Here is a 23,219-nt window from a genome sequence, read left to right as displayed (position 1 = left end):
GAGATGGAGTTTTGCTCTTGTTGCTCAGGCTGGAGTGCAATGGTGCAATCTCAGCTCACTGCAACCTCTGCCTCCTGGGTCCTAGCAATTCTCGTGCCTCAGCCTCCCAAATAGTTGGGATTACAAGCATGTGCCCCCACACCTGGCTAATTTTGTATTTTTAGTAGAGATGGGATTTCACCATGTTGGCCAGGCTGGTCTCTAACTCCTGGCATCATGTGAGCCGCCCGCCTTGGCCTCCCAAAGTGCTGAAATTACAGGTGTGAGCCACTGGGCCCAGTTTGATTACTGAAGTTCTAAGGAATCTTATGAGTCATTTAGTCTAACCTTTCATTTTACAGATGAGGAAACCAAGGCCGCGAGAGATTGATTTGCTTCTAGATCTGTGGGGTGTTTCTAAATTTGATGAAGCTCTTTGGTACCCAGATTTACCCTGATACATGATAGAATATTACAGCAGTTTCCAAACTTTTGGTCTTACGACCCCATTATACTTTTTTAGATTTTTATTATACTTTTTGTAGTATTATACTTTTGTAGATGTTTATTAGAATTTAAAACTGAGAAATTTTAAAAATATTCATTTAAAAACAATGATGGGCCGGGCGTGGTGGCTCACACCTATAATCCTAGCATTTTGGGAGGCTGAGGCAGGTGGATTGCCTGAGCTCAGAAGTTCAAGACCAGCCTAGGCAACACTGTGAAACCCTGTCTCTACCAAAATACAAAAAAATTAGCTGGACATGGGCCTGTAGTCCCAGCTACTTGGGAGGCTGAGGCAGGAGAATTGCTTGAACCCAGGAGGTGGAGGTTGCAGTGAGCTGATATTGCGCCACTACACTCCAGCCTGGGCAACAGAGCGAGACTCCATCTATAAATAAATAAATAACCCATTGCATGTTAACATAGGTAACATTTTTTATTGAGAAATTATTGTATTTTCCAAAACAAAAAATAATTTACAAAAGTAGAGTTGTTTGACATTTTTGCAAATCACTTTAATGTCTAGCATAGTAGAGGGCAACTGAATGCTCATATTTGCTTCTATAATTCAGTCTGTTGCCACATGTTTTGATTGAAGTATATGATGTAAATCTGACCTCACCAAATATGTAGTTGAAAAATGGAAGAATCGTCAGATAATTTTGGATATTCCTCTTTGATACTCCAGTGAATGACTCTTTAATCCATTCCTGATTTTGTAACATGCATTGTCATTTGGAAAATACTGGTTCAGTTAAGTTATGCAGATCTTCCAATTTTTTTTTTTTTTTTTTGAGACAGAGTCTTGCTTTGTCACCCAGGCTGGAGTGCAGTGGCAACGATCTCTGCCCACAGCCACCTCTGCCTTCCGGGTTTAAGAGATTTTCCTGCGTCAGCCTCCTGAGTAGAGTAGCTGGGATTAGAGGCGTGTACTGTATTTTTAGTAGAGATGGGGTTTCACCATGTTAGCCAGGCTGGTATGGACCTCCTGACCTCAAGTGATCTGTCACCTTGGCCTCCCAAAGTGCTGGGATTATGGGTGTGAACCACCGATCCCGGCTAGATCTTCCAAATGTTAACACGTTTTATTATACAATACTATAAAACACTTTTGTTGTTATCACTACCAATACAGAAAGCTCTTCTAAGTATTGGGAAATCGTTAGATATACAGTGGCAGATACATATTTTCCAAAATTTTAGTTTTTGCTTTAAAGCTCAAATTTTATCGTTGGCAACAAACATTGTCAGTTTTTCTTGAAGTGACAGACTCATTTATTTTTTCTAAAAAATGCCACATTCTAAAGTCTGAATAACCATACTCTGTCGATTGTTTTTGTTTTTTTTTCAGATAAAAGCAGTGTTTCATGATAATTGTGCAAGAATTTTTTTTTTTTTTTTTTTTGTTCCGTTTTTTTTTGAGGTGGAATTTTGCTTATTTTGCCCAGGCTGGAGTGCAATGGTGCAACCTTGGCTCACTGCAACCTCTGCCCCCTGAGTTCAAGTGATTCTCCTGCTTCAGCGTCCCCAATAACTGGGAATACAGGCGCATACCACCACACCCAGCTAATTTTGTATTTTTAGTAGAGATGGAGTTTTACCATGTTGGCCAAGCTGGTCTTGAACTCCTGACCTCTAATCCACCCACCTTGGCCTCCTAAAGTGCTGGGATTACAGGCATGAGCCACCATGCCTGGCCCTACAGTATTACTTTTGACTACTATAAGTATTTCATTTAAGTGGACTCATAGAGTATTTATCTATTTGTGCCTGGCTTTTTTCACTTAGCATAATGTCCTCAAGGTTAATCTATGTTGTAGTATGTCAGAATTTCCTTCCTTTTTAAGACTGAGTAATTTTCCATTGTATGTATATTCCATCTGTCAGTGGCCACTTGGGTTGTTGCCCATGTTTTAGTGATTGTGAATAATGCTGTGAACATGAGCATACAAGTACCTCTTTGAGACCCTGTTTTCAGTGTTTCTGGATATATGTTCAGAGTTTGAATTGGCTGGATCATATGGTAATTCTGTTTAAAGTTTTTTTTAGAGACAGGGTCTTGCTCTGTCACCCAGGCTGGAGTGCAGTGGTTCTGTCCTGGCTTTCTGCTACATCAGACTACAGGGTTCAAGCAATCCTCCCACCTCAGCAGCTAGGACTACAGGTGTGCACCACCATGCCTGGCTAATTTAAGAAAATATTTTATAGATACAGGGTCTCACCATGTTGCTCAGGCTGGTTTTGAACTCCTGGGCTTAGGCAGTCCTCTTGCCTCAGCCTCCCAAAATGCTGGGATTACAGGCGTGAGCCACTGTATCTGTCCTGTTTTAAATTTTTAATGAACTGCTGTACTGTTTTCCACAGTGTCTTGACCATTTTACAACCCTACCAGCAATGCCGAAGGGTTTCAATTTATCCACTTCCTCATAACACTTGTTATTTTCAGCAGGTTTTCTTTTTTTGTAGTAGCCATCTTAATGGGTGTAAGGTGGTGTCATTGTAATTTTAATTTGCATTTTCCTAGTGAATAGTGATCATCAAGGGCATTCTTAAGTGAGATTGAAGAAAGCTTTTGTCTTTTTTTAGCTGCAAGTGCATGGAAGTGAAGAGTACATGATTAGTTTAGCTTGGGGACACTGTCTTGATTTGAGCTGGAGCTGCAGCAGTTTTGGTCTCTGTTGCTTTTTTGCCTTCCTATCATTGCTTTTGCGTCAGTAGTACAGCTATCAATACAATTAAAAAAAAGACAATGAATGTTTTGGTATGATTATAAATGTAATTTTAACATTGCAGACTCCTGGGTTCCCAGACCACTCTGAGAATTGCTGGATTACTAGTGTATGTTCTGCTATGTTTTGTTGTTGTTTTTGTTTTGTTTGAGATGGAGTCTCACTCTGTCACCCAGATTGGAGTACAGTGGAACAATCTCGGCTCACTGCAACCTCTGCCTCCTGGGTTCAAGAGATTCTTCTGTCTCAGCCTCCCAAGTAGCTGGGATTACAGGCACCCGCTACCACACTTGGCATATTTTTGTATTTTTAGTAGAGATGGGCTTTTATCATGTTGGCTAGGCTGTTCTCAAACTCCTGACCTCAAGTGATCTGCTAGTCTCAGCCTATTGTTGTGTTTTTATACGTGATTCTTATCTGTTTTAGTACCTGGAACTGTTAAAAATTAATGTTATTTAACTAACAATTGGCTAGGGAAGATTGGCCAAAGTTTTGAAAACTGCTTCTTTACACCTTCCACAGGATTTGGCCATCAATATTCGATCTACTTAGCATGTTATAGAAGTGATTTCTGACTTACCTGCATATTAAAATCATCTGGAGTACTCTAAAACCACTGTATAGGTCCCAACTCTAGATTGCATTGGTTTGGAATGCAGCTTGGACTTTGGGATTTAGAAAGTTTCCCAGCTGACTAATATGCAGCCAAGATTGAGAGGGATTAATCCCTATAAAGCAGTGGTCCTCTTGTAGCTGTTTACTCAAGTGTTTTCTACATTATTTAAATAAAATAGGATTTTAAAAAATGGTTTCGACATTGTTACTGGAACAAAAGAAAATTAGATTATGGTAAAAAGTGGTTTAAAAACAACTTGAGATGTAGTAGTCAGTTCTGTGTAAAAGTTTGCTTGCGGAGATAAGACGAGTGATTTTAAAATGGGGTTGGTAATTCTGATTAGAATATCGTGGCCTGTGATGGGTCACTTATTCTCAAAAGTTTTATTTTTTTTTCCGAAAACACTTGATTTATAGTATTGTTTTGTATTTACACAAATACTATATATAATACTTATTAGTAATTGAGTAGAAATAAGTATTTCTTTGAAAATGCATTTTAAAGTAATACAAGCACATTTTTTCAGGTGCTAATGTCTTTTTTCTTAGAATTAAAAGTTAAATATAAATATGACATTCAAAGATTTTTCTCTTTTTTTAGAATTAAAGTTGGGAGAACTACTTCATGATAAGCTGTAAGTATTTATGCATCCTTTGAAAATAGTGTAGTGTAATATTTCAATCTGTTTTTTTCTCATGTGAAGTGTAATATTCCTTGAAGTTTGAGTAAATTTACATTTCAAAATTGTAAAAACAAAACTAATTATAGATATATTTTTAACTGTTACGACCTATTTTGGGGCAGCTGACCCTAGCTGTGATGTGAAATAGTTGAAACTAGGGAAACTGACTTATGGGCCTTTCCTTGAGAGCAGATGTACTTACTGAATATGGAATTTCTTGAAGAAAAGGTATCAGTTGTATATTATATGTGATAGGTTGGTTGGTAACCGGAAATTGGGTGACTGAGTCCCTAGATAAAAGTAAATGAGAATCCTTGTGTCTTACTCAGTTTAGTGTTGTTGAAACAGAATACCTGAGACTGGGTAATTTATAAAGAGGTTTATTTGGCACACAATTCTGGTGACTGGAAGGTTCAACATTGGTCACCTGCGTCTATTGAGAGCTTTAGGCTGCTTCAACTCATGGTGGAAAGCAGAAGGGGAGCAGCAGGGAATGGCATGTGGTGCAAAAAGATCACATGGTGGGGGAGGATGCAAGAGAGAGAAACCGAGGAAGTCAGACTCTTTATAACAACCCACTCTCTTGGGTAGTATCATTGACCCTTGAACAACTTGGGGGTGGGGGTGCTGACCCTCCCCCTCACAGTCAAAAATTCATGTATAACCTTTGACTCCCCCAAAAACTTAACTACTGGTAGCCTACTGTTGACTGGAAGTCTTACTAATAACATAAACAGCTGATTAACACATATTTTGTATGTCATGTGTGCCATATACCTTTATTCTTACAGTAAAGTAGGTAAAAGAAAATGTTATGAAGAAAATCATAAGGAAGAGGAAATATACTTACTCTTCATTAAGTGGATCATCATAAAGGTCTTCATCTTTGTCACATTCATGTTGAGTAGGCTGAGGAAGGAAGAGGAAGTTAGTCTTGTAGTCTCTGGTGGCACAGGTGCGAGAAAACCTTTGTCTAAATGGACTCATGCAAACTTCAAACACGTGTTTAAAGAGTCAACTGTAATTTGTTCCAGGGAGAGCAAGAACTCACCTCCCTGGGAGGGGATTAATCTGTTCAGGGGGATTCTTCCCCATGCCCCAGATACTTTCCACCAGATCCCACTTCCCAACACTACCACATTCAGGATCAAGTTTTAACATGAATTTTGGTGGACACAAACCGCATTCAAACCAAAGCACCCTGGAAAAACAAACAGAAATACTTGTTCATGTTTATATGCCCATATGTAGTTCCAGTTCCTATACTGCCATGGCCAGGCTCAAGTTTTAAGGTTAGGAATATGAAACATTGAATTAGTAAGTAGACAAGATTCAACATTGCAGTTGGGGTGAATGGCAGGTAGAATCTGAAATCCAGTTCTTCTCAAATTTTAGTGTGTGTCAGAATCATATGGAGGGCTTAATAAAGCATAGATTGCTGGACTACCACCCTGAGAATTCTTTATTAGGTCTAGTGTGAGACCACAGAAATCTTTTTCTTCCTCATGGTACATGTAAAATAATTTGAGTGGCAAGTACATGAAATAATTTTTATGTCAATGGACAGTTAATTGAAATAGAAGTGTTAGCAAGTTGGGCAGATTAAATACATAGAATAGTTATTAAAAGTAGTATAATTTTATATCACTGTGAAAATATGACTAAGCTTACTGGCTGAAAAACAATTTGTGGGCTCATTTTTTTTTATTTGCAGATTTGGTCTTTTTGAAGCCATGTCTGCTATTGAAATGATGGATCCCAAGATGGATGCTGGCATGATTGGAAACCAAGTTAATCGAAAAGTTCTCAATTTTGAACAAGCTATCAAGGTAGTCACCACTGTACTTTTTGTGTTTCCATTTATCTTTTGTTGTTGCATGTTAAAACATTGTGCTTAATAGTGAAATGAAAGTTGTATTAATTAAAGTATATTTTCTTGAAAGCATCTCAAATATATAAACAAGAATTAGTTATAAACTTTTAGTTATGTTTCTCTATTAGAATCTGAAAAATTGAGATCTTCATTAAAACCTTGCTCTAAATTTGTGCATTTGTGTACTTTTAAAATTAATTTTTGAAAGCATTTGGCTATTTATTCAAATATCAGGAAAATTGGCTTGGGAATTAAATTTTGTATATTAATATGTGAATACATAGAAGTAAATTTACACAAGGAGAATACTTGTAGTGAAATTAAAATTGCTTTAGAAATTCATTTATACTTGACATAGAGTTTGGTTTTACATATTTTATGAAGAAAGATTTGCTAAGCAAATGGATATTGTAGACAAAATTTACAAGAAATATATTTAACCAACTTAAGGTAAGTGTTTTAAATAATCTTTATTTAGTTTTCTAAGTAGTTATGGATCATTAAAATGATTTACATTAATGCTTAAAGTTGATTTGAACTGTGCTTTTAAAATACTTGTTGATATTTGGCTTTTCATTTTATGTGAAGGCCTTTATCGTTTTGATTTTTCTTATTGAAAACCTAAGATGTATTGTTTTTACAATTATTATTTGTCAATTAAAAATTTATAAGAAGATGTATAGTTTTTAAGAATACAGAGTTAATTTGGTATGATAGTTTTATCAGATGATAAGATAATTATTTTCTTAGAATTGTTTTTAAATATTGAAATCTAAAATGCTACTATACATAGTATATTATACATAAATTTAAAAAAATTTCTGCTTATATGTCACATTCTTCCTCCCTTTTAGGATGGCACTATTAAAATTAAAGATCTCACCTTGCCTGAACTGATAGGGATTATGGATACATGTTTTTGCTGTTTGGTAAGAATGGAAATAAGACTATTGGTTAATTTGAAAACTGTGATTTACCTGAATTCTGTGATTTAAAAGCCTATACACTAATGCTGAGTTTGAAATAAATGTAATATTGGGTCTAGTAAAGATGTGCATACGATTAGCAGGCTAGGTAATAGCATTTCATCTTGTCATCTACTTGATTTTACTTTCTAGTTTTCTGGGCGAAGGGACATTTTCTTGTCAGTGAAGATAATATTATAGCCATTGTTCATTACACTCTTTTCATTCTCAAGTTACTCAAGAAATAAGCCTGTAATTGGAAAGTTTCATAAATAAGCATGAAATTGAAACAGCTATACAGTGGCTTTGGAGAGTTCTTTGTTTTTTTTTTTTTAATCTAGGATAAATTGTAGTAAACTGGCCATCTTCTGTGAAGAAAATTTTTTAGTGATTTGGATATGCTGAATTATGTCTTCCCTAGAAAGTATTGTTTGTGGAGAAATTCTCATTTGTACTACTTTCCACTTCCCCCTGCTTTCTGACCATCCCTTTCTTTTTAAATTAACATTAAATCATTCTTCTTAGAAATGCGTAAAATTTATTCATTTGTTTATTCAACATTTATTGATTGCTAGTATGTGTAATTAGGTGTTTTATATGTATAGTTTTCACCTATGTTTTACATGAGCTTTATTAGATCTCTGTATTATCTTACTGCCTGTGGTTACATTGCTTGGGAGGGGCCTAGCCAGAATCCTAATCCTGATTCTTCATCTTCTGAAGCTGTCTCTCAAAGATTTCTGTATTACCTTTTAGCAGTTTACAGGCCTAGTGGGTGGAGTAAAGAAAGGAGGTAAAGGATTGCTGGGAACAGACATGTGAAGAAACAACATGTAAATGCTTTTATAATGGTGCTGTGGGAACAGAGAGGAGGAGTTAATTACATCTGAGAAGTAAGAAAGGCTGTGTAGAAAGGAAGTGATACTGGTATGAGGTACTGAAGAATGGTAGGTATATGACACGAAGATTCATGGTTTAGTAGACAAAGAGGCTTTATTGCATGGGCATGGCAATGTGAAAATGTTCATTTTGGAAAATCATAAATAGATGCTTAAGGCTGAAGTCTGGCAGGGAGCCAGGTAGGAGTGTGGGAATAGTGGAGAGTAGTGGAAAAGGCAGGAAGGGTAAACAGAGGTAAGATTTTTGCCAAAGTTGAGGAACTATTCTGTGAGAGTCTTGGGACTGTATTTAAAATTCTGGACTTTAAAAGGCAGATGGATTTTAGTTTGGAAAGTCTCTCTTCTGCACACTAGTTAATACCAAATACACACCTTAATCACAAAGTTTTTCACAAACATTTGTCATTTTGCAATGCAGTAGTACATGTCTCACTTTTTTGCAGAACTCTTGGGCTTTAGTGTAAAAATAACTATAAACTTGGGCAAATGATAACTCTTACTCTGTTTCTTTACATGTAGAAAGAGAAAAATACCACCTTTCTCAAAGTGCTAGGAAAAAATGAGATAAAATACATGAAAATAAACTAGCATAATATTCTGGACATAGTAGTTACCCAATTTTGCCTAATGTTGGTATTCCCAACCCTCTAGTACATGATGCCGGACATACAGTGGGCACTCAGTAAAATACTATAAAATCTTAGTGTTTGAGAAAGATCTCTGGTTGAGAGTATTAAAGATGGGAAGCAGAAAAACCTATCTAGTTTCTTGCAATAATCTAGGTGAGATATGGTGTTGGCTGGGTTGTGGTGGTAAGGATTATAAAGTTCAGTGAGTATCTAAGGACCTGATTAGTTCTAAAATAGTGAATTTTCCAGTTTGTGGTTTTTTATTGCCTACGTTATAGAATAAATTTCTTTGGATGCTACATAAAGAGACAATCTTAATTTCATTAATCTCTAACATATTATGCAAACTTATTTATATACGACAATGATTCCCATAGACACTTGAAACACGTTAATTAATGAAAGTAAATTCTAACTTGTCTTTTTTTAAGTCTTGTGATTAATCTTATTTGGGTCTATGGTGCTCTGGCCTTTGACTCTAGGATCAATTTAGACTTTGCAGACTCAGTTAATCACCTTAAATATGTACTCTTTTGTTTCTTTATAGATAACATGGTTAGAAGGCCATTCATTGGCACAGACAGTATTTACATGCCTTTACATTCATAATCCAGACTTTATAGAAGATCCTGCTATGAAGGCTTTTGCTCTGGGAATCTTGAAAATCTGTGACATTGCAAGGGAAAAAGTAAATAAAGCTGCTGTTTTTGAAGAGGTAAGATTTGGTAATCTGAGAATTCCTTGGCTAGGTGTGGTGGCTCATGCCTGTAATCCCAAGCACTTTGGGAGCCAAGGTGAGCAGATCACCTGAGGTTGGGAGTTTGAGACCAGCCTGGGCAACATGGTGAAACCCTGTCTCTACTAAAAATAAAAAATTAACCAGGTGTGGTGGCATGTGCCTGTAATCCCAGCTACTTGGGAGGCTGAGACACGAGAGTTGCTTGAACCTAGGAGGAGGTTGCAGTGAGCTGAGATTGAACCACTGCATTCCAGCCTGGGCAACAGAGCAACAAAGCAAAACTGTCTCAAAAAAAAAAAAAGAAAAGAATTCCTAAAGTTCATTGACTGCCTTATTCACTGTGAAGTATTTAAATGATTTTGTGGTGCGTACTTTTATCTACATGTATAGTTAAAAACAGTTTTAAAAAGTAATTCTCTTGCCATTGTAGATATATTGGGTAAAGTAATTCAGTCCTCTCCAAGAAGGGCTTTCATCTTAGCATATATTCTTTCTGTCAGTGTCATTCATTGAGTATCCGTATGTGCAGATGTGCAAGTACTGTTTTCGGATGTTGTGGGGATTCCCAGAGAAAAATGAGACAGCCCTTGACCTCAAGTCTCTTAAAAGTTATAACACAAAAAGAGAGCTAAGGAGAACAAAAGAATATTTTAGGGTATAGACATTTTCCTCTAGTTTGTTCTAAGTGCCTCACCTGAGAAAGTATTTTGAGTTTTAGACATAGAAAGATTTTTTTTCCCTTTAGCATAAAAAGTAAGTTTTCAGATGCTGATAATTTTAAGGGAATTGCATCTCAACCTAGGATTACAAAAAAAAAAAAAAATTGTAAGGGAAAATGTGTTAGCATTTGAAGTTATTGGTAACTAATTATTTTTGTTAAATTCTTCTGTTGAAACCGATGTTTCTTTTTAGTGCTGTTGCTGGTCCAGAATAAATTTCTTAGGATTCAACAATGGTTCTGTGTATAGTATGTAAAACTTTTTTCAATTTATACTGTGTATGTGAGAATAATAAAATATATACCCAATATGTTTGTCCATATTTGAAGGTATGGCTTTTTTTGGGGGTGGGGGATGGAGTTTTGTTTCTGTTGCCCTGGCTGGAATGCAACGGCACAATCTCAGCTCACTGCAACCTCCACCTCCTGGGTTCAAGCGATTCTCCTGCCTCATCCTCCCTAGTAGCTGGGATTACAGGCATGCACCACCATGCCCAGCTAATTTTGTGTTTTAGTAGAGACCCAGTTCCACTGTGTTGGTCAGGCTGGTTGCAAACTCCTGACCTCAGGTGATCCACCTGCCTTGGCCTCCCAAAGTTCTGGAATTATAGGCGTGAACCACTACGCCTTTCCATATGGTTTTGTGAGCTGTTTATGAAATAGCGTCTACTTTTTATACAGTCATTGGTTATTTACATGTTTGTATTGATAAGAGTATCATTATGGAAAATCTTATCCATTTGGATGTAATTTTAAAAAGATTAGTGTGAGTTAGAAGAGAAATACAGATTATTTTAAATACTTATATTTTCAAAGTACAACTAAAAGAACATCAAAATCAGTGGGGCAGAGAAAGGATTCTTTGGACAACAGTGCATTAATGATTGATTAGCACCTTTGAAAGTTACTTTATCATCATTTCATATCAAAATTTCAGATAGCTGAAATGCGTTAAGTATGAAAAAGTTATTTAAAAATCAGGAGAAGATAGTTCACAGAAAATAAAATGGCCTGTAAATGTAAGATGCTTAACCTCACTTTAATGCAAATTAAAACTGAAATATCATGATTTTACCCATTGTTGACAAAAATTAGAAATTTTTTTGTAAGGTTGATGAGGATGGGAAAACAGGTACTTAAATACTCTGTGTGTGTGTCTATGAATGATATGCATGGTTATTCTTTTCCACTTTTTAGTCTTTTTTCAGAACTTTTTATTGGGGAATAATTTCAGATTAACAGCAATTATGGTAACCAGCACAAAGAACATATAATTTGTATGCAGATTCAACTACTGTTAACATTCGGTCCCATTTGCTTTTTTCACTTATGCACATGCTTACGTGCATGCTCTCTCTCTCTCATGTATATATGTATGTATGTCTTTTCCTGGACTGTGTAAGTTGTGCCCATTACAGCTTTCTTCCCCGTGACACTTTAGTGTGCTTCTCTGAAGAAAAATGGCACTGTCCTACAGAACCAAGACACAATTATCAACTTCAACAAATCTGTAATAACAGTGCACTATTCAGATTCCATTTCTGTTAATTCCATTTCTGTTAATTCTTCTTAGTGTTTTTTCCCCTACAGCACAGGATCCAGTCTAGAATTATGTCCTGCATTTAATTGCATATCTCTGTAGTATTCTTTAAGCTACATCAGTATCTTAGCTTTTCTTTGTCTCCATTGACATTGATATTTTTGTGAACACAGGCTTGTCCTGCTTTTCATTTCTTAATAGGCTATGCCTCACTTGGGTTTATCTGTTTTTTCCTTATTATTATATTTAGATTGTGGAATCTTGGCTGGAATACAACATAAGCAATTTATGTTTTTCAGGTTGTCACATCTGGAGGTATACAGCCTGTCTGCCCTTCAATGGTGATATTATTTTGATCAGTCCATAAAGATTTTGTCTGATTACCGTATGGTTACTATTTTTTTTTTTTCCCCTTTGTATTTAAGCAGTCTTGGGATACACTTTAAGACCATAAAAATATCCTACTGACTAAAGTCTCTCCTCTTAGATCAAACATCTATTGATGGTGCTTGCCTGCACTAATGTTTACTGTGATGGTTGCAAAATTTGTATTTTTTTATTCTAGTACACCTTCCAGATTGATCAGTCAGCCCTTGACATTCTACTCTACAAGAGTTATACTTTTTTGATGGGAGTGTAAATTCTTACACCTTTAAAAAAGTGCAATGTGGTGATATCTGTCATAATCTAAAATGCACATCTTGACTCAGCAGTTTCAGCTCTAGCACTTTATCCTACAATTATATTTGTGTTTGTACACAGAGACCTAGTCAAGGACATTAATTATAGAATTGTTTGTAGTAACTAGTCTGGAAACTACCTTAGTGTCCATCAGTAGGAGACTAATTGAAAGATGTCACATTCATACAACCAAGTATTTTGCTGCTGGCCAGGTGTGGTGGCTCATGCCTATAATCCCAGCATTTTGGAAGGACAAGGTGGATAGATGGCTTGAGCCCAGGAGTTCGAGGCCAGCCTAGGCAACATCTTGAGACCCTGTCTTTACAAAACTTAGCCGGGTGTGGTGGTGTATACCTGTAGTCTTAGCTACTAGAGAGGCTGAGGTTGAAAGATCACCTGAGTCTGGGAAAGTCAAGGCTGCAGTGAGCTGTGATTGTGCCATGGCACTCTAGTTTGTGTGCAGAGTGAGACCCTGTCTCCAAAGAGAAAAGGATTTTACTGCCTTTAAAAAGGAGATCAATTTTTAAAAATTTGAAAAAAAAAAGGTTGATTTATGTGTAGAGATAAAGTTGGATTTCTAAAGTGAGGAAACTCAGGTATAGTAAAGCATGTATGTAGCTTGTTACCACTTTTTTCTTTTTTAAAAAGGGATATAGGGGCCGCGTGCGGTGGCTCATGCCTGTAATCCCAGCACTTTGGGAGGCCAAGGCCAGTGAATCTTGAGATCAGGAGTTCCAGACCAGGTCTTGAGGGCTGGGGTATACACTTATTTGCTCTTTTGGGATTTTTATGGTGTGTCTGCATTATTTTGTTCCTAAATAAACTAAAATAAGTTTTTTAATAACAGAAGAAATTATAATTGAATTTTATTTTTAGAAGGTTCCACTTTGTTACCCAGGCTGTAGCGAAGAGGCATTATTGTAGCTCACTGGTAGCCTTGAACTCCCATGCTCCAGCAATACATTGCCTCCGCCTTCCAAGTAGTTAAGACTACAGATTTGAACCACGTCACGTGGCTATTTTTTAAATTTTTTGTAAAGGCTGGATTTTGCTTTGTTGGCTAGGCTGGTGTTAAACTCTTGGGCTCAAGTGATGTTCCCACCTCAGCCTCCCAAAGTGCTGTCTGGAATTAGAGCCATGAGCCCTAGCACCTGGCTTGTAATTGAACATCTATTTGTATTCCGAATGAAGGACTTACTAGGAATGGGAGAAATCTTAAAGGAAGAGACTAACAGGACAAGAGTGATAGAAAAACTTTTAGGAAAAATAAAGATACAAAGATAATTAATCTTTATGAATTATGTTCAAATAAAGTATACACTCAGGCCCAAATTAGTAAATGGGCAATAAAATAAGTTGCTTATTTTATGAAGGAAGGTTATCAAATGGCTATAACATTTTTAAAATTTAGCTTCACTATAATCCAGGAAATATAAATAAAAGTGAGTAGTTTGATTTTTTCTTTCTTTTTTTTTTTAACCCCACCCACTTCTTGATCTCAGATTTCCCAGCTCCTAGAATTGGTTGATTTTCATCAATATAATTTCAAAAATGAAAATGTTCAATGTTGGCAGGGATGCAGTAAGTTGACACTTCAGTTTTTACTAGTGGAATACATTAGCATAGCTGTTTTGGCAAACAGTTTAATAATATGTATATCAAGAATCTTAAAAATACTGGTATCATTTAGACTAGTTATTTCACCTCTATAACTCAGCCTTAAATAATTAGGCCAGGCATTGAGCCTCACGCCTGTAATCCCAGCACTCTGGGAGGCCAAGACAGGCAAATCACCTGAGGTCAGTAGTTTAAGACCAGCCTAGCCAACATGGTGAAACCCTGTCTCTACTGAAAATACAAACATAGCTGGGCATAGTGGCACGTGCCTGTAGTCATACTTACTTGGGAGGCTGAGGTGAGAGAATTGCTTGAACCTGGGAGATGGAGGTTGGAGTGAGTTGAAATTACACCACTGCACTCCAGCCTGGGTGACAGCGAGACTTCATCTCAACAACAGTAACAAAAAAGGAAGTAATTAGAAATGTGGGCACTTTATGCCGAAATGTGTTAACCAGAGTTTTCAGTAGTGAACAATTGACACCAACCAGAATGCCACCATTAGGGTTCTGGTTGAAATAAATTATGGATAATTTGTTATCCATAATTATGTATATTGAGTATGTAGTTATTAACATGATGAAAGAGTGCTTAATAACATGGAGAAATGCATATGTCAGAAGGTTAAAAAAAGCAACATTGTAGTCAACTATGTAAAAATAAAACTGGAAAGAGATAAATCCAAAAGTTTGCTTCTGGGCCAAAAGATTCTATTTTCTTCGTTTTGCTAAATATTTCAGATTTTCCAGATAAGTTTGTTTTAGTCTTATATAATTAGAAAAACATACTGATGACCTAGTAAAAACTCTTCAAGAGACCTAGTGATGAATAAATAAGAATGGTTTATAATTAGCAAATTATTTATTTTAATTGGATGTTTCTGGAGTTCCTAGCTGCTGGTGTATTTTGAACTCAGGTATGTCTTTGATCTGGAGACATTTTCAGATTTCTTTCTTAACATCTTGCTCACATGTGCAAAATGGGAGCCCTGTCAAAACATTTTTCCTTTTGCATTCTGTGTCTTGTGATATCGTACTGTGAGTGTTATCTTTGATTACCTCTTTCCTCTTACCCCCTACATCCAGGTTGTTTTGCTTTGGCTTGCAGATGCCTTGAATCAGGGCACTGTTTTTCTTTTCTCTCATCCTTTCTGCTTTAGTTCATCAACTTTAGATTTGGCTTCTTTGGAGAAACTTTGGAGAGTTTCTGAACTCTTCTCTCTGGTCCAGTGTTTTCTTTCTAGTTCATTCTCCATGTGACCACCAGTTATCTTCCTAAAAACAGGTATCCTCATCATATTTGCTATGTGAAAATTTTAAGTGGGGTGTGCGTGTGTGTACATTTTAATAAAAGTACTAATACTTGTTTGTAGTTTCATAAGTTAAATAGCCTGCAAGACTTATGAGGAGAATTACCTTAATTCTTATTTTTAGCCAGATCCTTTTAAAAAGGGATACACAAGCCTGGGCAGCATAGCAATACCCCATCTCTACAAAAAAATAAAAAATTTAGCCAGGCATGATGATGTTGTCTCTGCTCTTTTTTTTTACTTTTTTTTTTTCCATATTATTTTCAAATATCTGGATAATCTTACATGCTAACTTCTAGATTTAAGGATTTGCTAACTTTAGCTATGATAATGTTAGAATAGATCAGAATATATCATATATTGCCCCTGCCCTTGCCCCAAATCATTATGCAGCTTTGATATTACTGTGATTATATAAATATTAATGAGAGGTGAGCCAAAGTAGTATATACTTATATACTGTCTCTTCTTTTTTATTTGCTTATTTTTCTATGTACTTCTCCCCAGTTTTTTTTTTTTTTGCCCATGATTGTGGAACCTATCAGGTAATCTGTCAGTTGTATATTATTTTTTGAAAATGCTCCTCTTGAAATCTTCTTGTTCTCTAGGTTCAGGCTGCATCACTTGTGTTCTAGGCCCACTACACAACTGTGTCATTCTAGTTTTTTGTTATTTGTTTTCCTAGGAATTTCATTTCCCTCTCTGTTTTGTTAGGTCCCTTGTTATCTGGCCCACATGCCTTTATTATTTTGCTTGGTGGAATATTTCCAGCTCTTCAGAGAGGCAAGAAGGTAGATTTTAAGACCTGGTATGTCTTAAAAAAAAAAAAAAAGTTTCCCCTACCCTCCCATTTATTTGGTAAGTTGCTATTTGCCATATAAATAGAAGTAGTCTTCCCACCTGCCTACATGTGCCCTATATTTTTCTGTTTTTGTGTTATGTAGATGGACCTTCTTTATTCTTAAGGGTGATAACATCTGCTTGTGCATTGATCTCATACTTGATATCTTCAAATATATTACTCTAGCAATTGTCCCTGTGTTCTTTGCATAATGAATTTACCCCTCTGCTAGATCATCTGTATCAGCACACAAATGTGCTTTATATTACTCTTGTTAAATCTATCATTTCTTAGCATAATATTGTCCTTCATCTTCTTATCTTCTTCACGTACCTTAATTCTTCTTTTCAGCCAGATCCTGTTTAAAAGGGGTACACACAGACTGTGAAACATAGCAAGACCCTGTCTCTACAAAAATTAAAAATCTAGCCAGGCATGGTGATGTGGTACACCTCTGTAGTCCCAGCTACTTGGGAGGCTGAGGCAGGAAGATCACTTGAGCCCGGGAGTTTGAGGCTATGGTGAGCTGCAATTTCTACTCCATTCCAGTCTGGGCAGTCAAATGACCCTGTCTGTTTAAAAAAAGAATGTGTTTGTACTCACTGTCACTGGTTTTCTTCTTTCTCTCTCTGCTGCAGTCAGGCTTTACACCTTTCACCAAAACTGTGTCACAGTCATCAAAGACCTCAGTGTTAAATCCAGTGGTTAGATTTGGTCTTAAACTTGAATTATCAGCATATTTTAACCTAGGCATCACTCTATCCTCAAAACACATACGTTGCTTGGCCTTTAAGATGCTTTTCTTTCCCGGTTTGCTACCTTAATGGTGGTTCTTGTCTGTCATCTCATTCGGTAAACCAGAACTATACAATAGAAAAACAGTGTAAGCCACATGTATAGTTCAATTTAGTGTTCTAGTGGCCATGGGTGAAAATAATTTTAACGCTATATTTTATTTAACTCAGTATATCTAAAATATTAATGTTTTGGCTTCATAGTATTTTGTGAAGAGTACAGCTTTTAAATAATTATTTCTGGCAATCATCAAATGACGCTGAAACTACTGGGCAAAAGTATAATGAGACACAGGATATGTACCTAGTCTCAAAATATCTTTCTACCAGATACTTATTAATTATAAAAGGAAAAATGATAACTTTGTCATGGAGAAAGTTGGCAGATAGCACCTTAGTTAAGGGGCCAGTATTATTAGTAATTGGACAGATTGACATGTGCCTACTACAGTGCTCTGGGAAGGACACAACATCACTTCTATGATATTCCTATCAAATATGATATAACTATTAATCTTGAAGAAACATCAGGCACACCCATTACTGAAGGATATATTACAAAACGACTGTATAGTACAAAGTACTATTCAAAATATGCTACTTTGAAGTACTATTTGAAAACATACTTCAAAATGTCAGATGTGAATGTTAAGGCAGAGGAAATATCCCAGATTAAAGGAGATTAGAGACGTGAATTTCTGTATTTGGTAATTGTACTGTGGTTATGCAAGAAGAAGATTTTGTTTTTAGGAAATCACACTAAATTATTTAGAAATAAAGGGGCATCATAGTCTGCAACTTAATCTCAAAGGTTTCATATTGTCACTATCATAAGTGCTAACCTGTTTGTTGATATTCACAAACTCTGTCTTCTCTCCTGTTAAGATCAAAGTATTCCTATAAACAATCAAAGCTCAGCTCTTCCACTTATGTTCCGGATTCCATACCCTTTTGCCTACTGCAGTTAATAAATCTTTGTATTGCATTATTAGTCCTTCCTTCATTACTCGAGTTCTCTTACTGGCATGTAAACATGCTTTACATTCATTTGAAAAAAACACCAGTTTCCTTGATCCCATGGTTCCTTGTATCTATTGTCCCATTTCTCAGCTACTCACCACGATAAACTTCTTTAATGATTTGCCTACTTTACTTTTTCTTTCATTTTCTCTTTATTTACTCCAAATGCTCATTCTTCACCACCGCTACAGAGACTGGTCTTTAGCCATCTTGCTAAATTCAGTGTTCTCACTCCTCCCTCTCCATCATTAGACCCAGTTGACACATTGTGAAATATTTTTTTTCTGTTTGGGTTCTTGATATACCCGTCTTTTGGATTTCTTTCTGCCTTACTAGTTAGTTCAGTCCCTGTACTTGCTTGTCTAATTGCTAGAGTACTCATGGACTCCCTCCATTCTCCGTAACCGCTCCCTAGGTTGGTTGATTTTCTCTAGTTCTGTGGCATTCAATGTCAACTAACTACACACTGATGAAGTCCAAATTTATACTTATATCCTTGAGTCTTTCCTGACTTCCAGTTTCAAGCAAGTGAAATCTGAAATCTCCACTTGGATGACCAAATAAATTACAAACTTGATATAACCAAAATTATACCTTCTCCTTCCAGAGACTGCCTTATTGAAGGAAATGGTACCATTACTTGCTTAGACCAAAACCCTAAAAATGATGCTCTGTTGTACAGTTTACCTCATATTCACATTCATTTCATCAGCATATCATGTTAGCTCTACCTTTGAAATAATATCCTGATTTTAACAACTTCTTACCCTCCCCACTGTTGGAATCCCAATCCAAGTCATCATCAGCTCTTGCTTGGACTGTTGAATAGAGTCTAATGTCTGATCTCCCTAGTTTCACTATGACTTCTGCCCTCAAGTCCACAAATCCTCAAGAGTGATCTTTAATGGTAGCAGGCTGTTTACATGACTCTCCTGCTCTCACTTATCCAATAACTTAGATAAAATTCTTATTACTAAGGTTTATATACTGAGGACCTGTGGTGTTCTTCCAGAAAGATAGTTTTCCTTAGACTCTTGTTAGCAAACTTACAGATAAGGTTTATGGATATTTTTGGTTTTTTTCTTACACAGTATTGGTCTAGTTTTTTAAAAAGAAGATGAGGCTGGGTGTGTTGGCTCATGCCTGTAATCCCAGCACTTTGGGAGGCTGAGGTGGGTGGATTGTTTGAGCTTAGGAGTTTGAGACCAGCCTGGACAACATGGCGAGACCCCATCTCTACTAAAAACACACAAAAAAATTAGCCCAGTAAGGTGGTGCATGCCTGTATTCCCAGCTACCTAGGAGGCTGAGGTGGGAGGATTGCTTGAGCCCAGAGCGGGGTGGAGGTTACCGTGAGCTGAGTTTGCATCACTACACTTGAGCCTGGGTGACAGAGCGAGACCCTGTCTCAAAAAAAGGAAAAAGGCAGAGGAGTAGTGGGGGAATAATTTACATTGAAAAAGAAAAACCTAGATTTTTCTTCAAAAAAATTAGGACACCTGACCACAGTGGTCTTGTATTGATTCATAGCCACAACAGGATAAGTATGGCTGACTCCTTTTAAATGAAGCATATGTCTTCCAATTTGCCAGTCTCTACCATTCCCTAGTATATGTTGTAACCAGCCAGATGTATTTAGGAAGATAACCTGCCTTTTCAGTGTATGACTTCTGCCCTGGAATAAGTCATTCGTTGAACACATACTTACTGAATGGAAGTCTGTTTAGCACTCTTCTAAGTCCTGAAGGTAAAGCAGCAAATAAAGCCATGATTTCATGTATTATACCTTTCTTGGGACAGATAGTCAATGTATATGTAATTAAATACATGTATAATATCAAGTGGTGATAAGTGCCATGAAGAAAAGTAAAGTAGGGTAAGGGGATATAAAATGGTGGAGGGTGCTGCCTTAGAATGCACAGGGAAATCTCTATTTGAGGAATTGGCATTAGAACAAAGGCTGGAATATAGTAAGGGATGAAGCCTTGTAAATATTTTAAAGAAAATCCTTTTGATGTGGGAATCCTGAGAGGAGAATGTGTTTGGTATGTCTGAATGACAACAAGAAAGACCTGTCAGACTGCAGTGTGGTGAATGTGGAGGCGTAGGAAGTAAGGTTGGTGAGGGAGACCAGGGCCATGTGATGTAGGGCTGTAGAAGCCATGGTGGGCTTTGGGATTTTACTGTGAGGTAGAAAACTATTGGAAGGTTTTGAATAGGAAGTGACATGGTCTGACTTTTAGACAATCCCTCAGCCTTGCGCTGGTGTATAAATTATAGCAGCGACTAAGGTGGTAGGTGGGGGAGTTGTCTGGAGGTGGTTATGAGAGTGAGTGATAGTGGTGACTTAAACTAGAGATAGCTGTGAAAGGGTGAGAAGTAGTTAGATTAGAATTTGAAGATAAAGCCTACAGTGTTTTCTGATGGATTTGATACAGGATGTAGAAAAATGATAGGAGTCGAGGCCAGGGTTTCTGCTTGAGCAACTGTAGATAGATAATAGTGCCATTTAGTGATATTGTAAACCCTAGGAACGTGGGCATCAGGCTCCTTTTTGGAGATGTAAAATTTGAGAATCATGTTTGATGTTCAAGTAGAGACAAAGTATAAACTTCATCTAGAGGATAAACTTACATAGCTCTGTAATGTGATGAGGTTTGTATTTTTTTTTTTTTTTTTTGGACTCGATCACGTGAGTCATATAAAATACCCCTGAGTTCTTTGAGACTAAGGACATTGACTATTCTCTTACTGTTTATGGGATATAGTACCTCACTTGAATTTGATGCTCACTGTTTCTTTTAAGAATCCAGAAATTTTGCTGTAGCTCCAGCCCCTTTTGAAACTGCCTATTACTTGTTTATTTTGTCATTTTACTCTATTTTTTCTTTTGAGACAGTCTTGCTCTGTTGCCCAGGCTGGAGTGCAATGCCGCGATCTTGGCTCACTGCAAGCTCTGCCTCCCATGTTCAAGTGATTCACCTGCCTCAGCCTCCCAAATAGTTGGGATTACAGGTGCATGCCACCACGCCTGGCCAGTTTTTGTGTATCTTTAGAAGAGACAGGGTTTCACCATATTTGGCAGGCTGGTCTCGAACTCCTGACCTCAGATGATCCACCTGCCTCGGCCTCCCAAAGTGCTGGGACTACAGGCGTGAGCCACCGTGCCCAGCCCTGTCTATGTTTTTACAGGAATTATAGTAGGCAGAAACACTTTTAATGGGGCTTATAACTTGTTAATCAAATCAGCCAGATGATAGTAGTAAATATATTTTCTTCAAAGGGAGTCCAGAAAATCACTTAATTAGTTAATGACTCTGCAGTGCTGGGCGCAGTTGGCTCATGCCTGTAATCCCAGCACTTTGGGAGGCCAGGGCAGGCAGATTGCCTGAGCTCAGAAGTTTGGCTACCAGCCTGGGCAACACGGTGAAACCCCGTCTCTACTAAAATACAAATAATTAGCCTGGCGTGGCGGTGTCCCAGCTGCTCGGGAGGCTGAGACAGGAGAATTGCTTGAACTCAGGAGGTGGAGGTTGCAGTGAGCCAAGATTGTGGCATTGCATTCCAGCGTGGGTGACAGAGTGAGACTCCATCTCAAAAAAAAAAAAAGAAAAGAAAAAATGATTTGGGGAATGGGAGTAATGTGTCTGAATGACTCAACTTTTTCCTTCCAATGGACTATAGTGGAACACGGTTTTGCTATCACTTTGAATAATTCTGTTTGAGAAATCTTAACTGTGTAAGCAGGCACTTAATAATTTCTGAAGTAGTCTTATCTGAATTTTGCAGCCCAGTCATTAAGCAGTAATTATTAGATATTTACTGTTGTGAATGTGAGAATACTTTGTGAGAATTATTACTTTGCAATATTTTCATAAGCATTACCCTTATATGACAAATGAACATATTAAATTGCCTGAGGGTGAGCAATTGAAAGTAAGGACAGAGACAACCTTAGAATATGCTGTTTTAAGTGTGTGCCTTCAAGAAAAGTTTGGGTGTATCTTAACTATATTTGGACAGGCAGAATGACTTTCCATTTCTGTTTCTTTATTAAATAGTGATTTTGTAAGAGAAATATAAAGAAAAGTGTTATGTTTTGCCACTATTCAAGGTTTTGTTACTATTCATGAGCCTGATTATTCCCTTTTTGTACAGGAAGATTTTCAGTCAATGACTTACGGATTTAAAATGGCTAACAGTGTGACAGATCTTCGAGTTACAGGTAAAATTATTTTTAAAGATAATTCACAAGTTTTACATTTTCATTTGTTGCCTTTTAAAACTTATTGTTTCTTTTTCTAGGCATGCTAAAAGATGTGGAGGATGACATGCAAAGAAGAGTAAAGGTATATATGTTTTCTCTTTGGTGTAGAAACAGTATGCCTCTAAATGTCAGGTTAACTTTACCTCATTACTCGTGTGTAGAACCACCTTTCTCCTGTATGTGCTTTGCATGTTTTTGGTAATGAATTTGAACACTGCTAGAGGAGTTTCTGATAAATTAATGTCATTTTCAAGTACAGTCATCCCTCAGTATTTTCAGGGCATTGTTTCCAGGACCCCTGTGGATACCAAAATTCAAGGATGCTCAAGTCTCTTATATAAAATGGGTGATATTTGCGTATAACCTGTTCATGTCTTCCTCTATACTTAAGTCATCACTAGATTACATATAATATCTAATATGTTGTAAATGTTCTGTAAATAGTTATACTTTTAAAATTTATATATTTTAATGTTATTTAAAATTTTTTTTTTCTGAATACTTTCAATCAGCTATTGTTTAAATCCACCCTGTGGATACAGAGAGATGAGTATATTAAAATTTAACCCACTCAGTTCTTTCAACTTTTTGCCAATGTTTTAGATTTTTACTATGCTATTTTAAGAATGGTATTTTTCTCCCACTACTGTTTTGAGTTCCTCAAAGGTAAGGACTGTCTTCTTCACCTTTGTGTCTTTAATAGCTGGTACAGTGTCTGGAACACAGTAGGTGAGCTCAGTAAATGGTGATATCCCACATTTGGTGAAAACCTTCTAGATGACCTTGATGATTTGCTGCTTTTCATAGATATTAAAAA

General features: G+C 36.8%; 1 protein-coding gene across 2 annotated transcripts in view; it reads left to right on the top strand.

Moving 5' to 3' along the window:
- The window catches only part of NAA35 (N-alpha-acetyltransferase 35, NatC auxiliary subunit), an 81,978-nt gene that overhangs the window by 9,184 nt on the left and 49,575 nt on the right, over nt 1-23,219 (top strand). For both annotated transcript variants that reach the window (XM_032266331.1, XM_032266332.1), the window contains exons 3-8: nt 4,429-4,462; nt 6,225-6,339; nt 7,238-7,312; nt 9,424-9,591; nt 22,294-22,360; nt 22,441-22,484. In XM_032266331.1, coding sequence (XP_032122222.1) covers nt 4,429-4,462; nt 6,225-6,339; nt 7,238-7,312; nt 9,424-9,591; nt 22,294-22,360; nt 22,441-22,484 — 503 coding nt within the window. The remainder of the gene's footprint in view (nt 1-4,428; nt 4,463-6,224; nt 6,340-7,237; nt 7,313-9,423; nt 9,592-22,293; nt 22,361-22,440; nt 22,485-23,219) is intronic.

The sequence above is a fragment of the Sapajus apella genome, unplaced genomic scaffold (genome assembly GCF_009761245.1).
Source record: "Sapajus apella isolate SASKATOON/1434 unplaced genomic scaffold, GSC_monkey_1.0 scaffold157, whole genome shotgun sequence".
NCBI lineage: Eukaryota > Metazoa > Chordata > Mammalia > Primates > Cebidae > Sapajus > Sapajus apella.
Note: the sequence above shows the minus strand (reverse complement) of the source record. Positions and strands in the feature narration are given on the sequence as shown.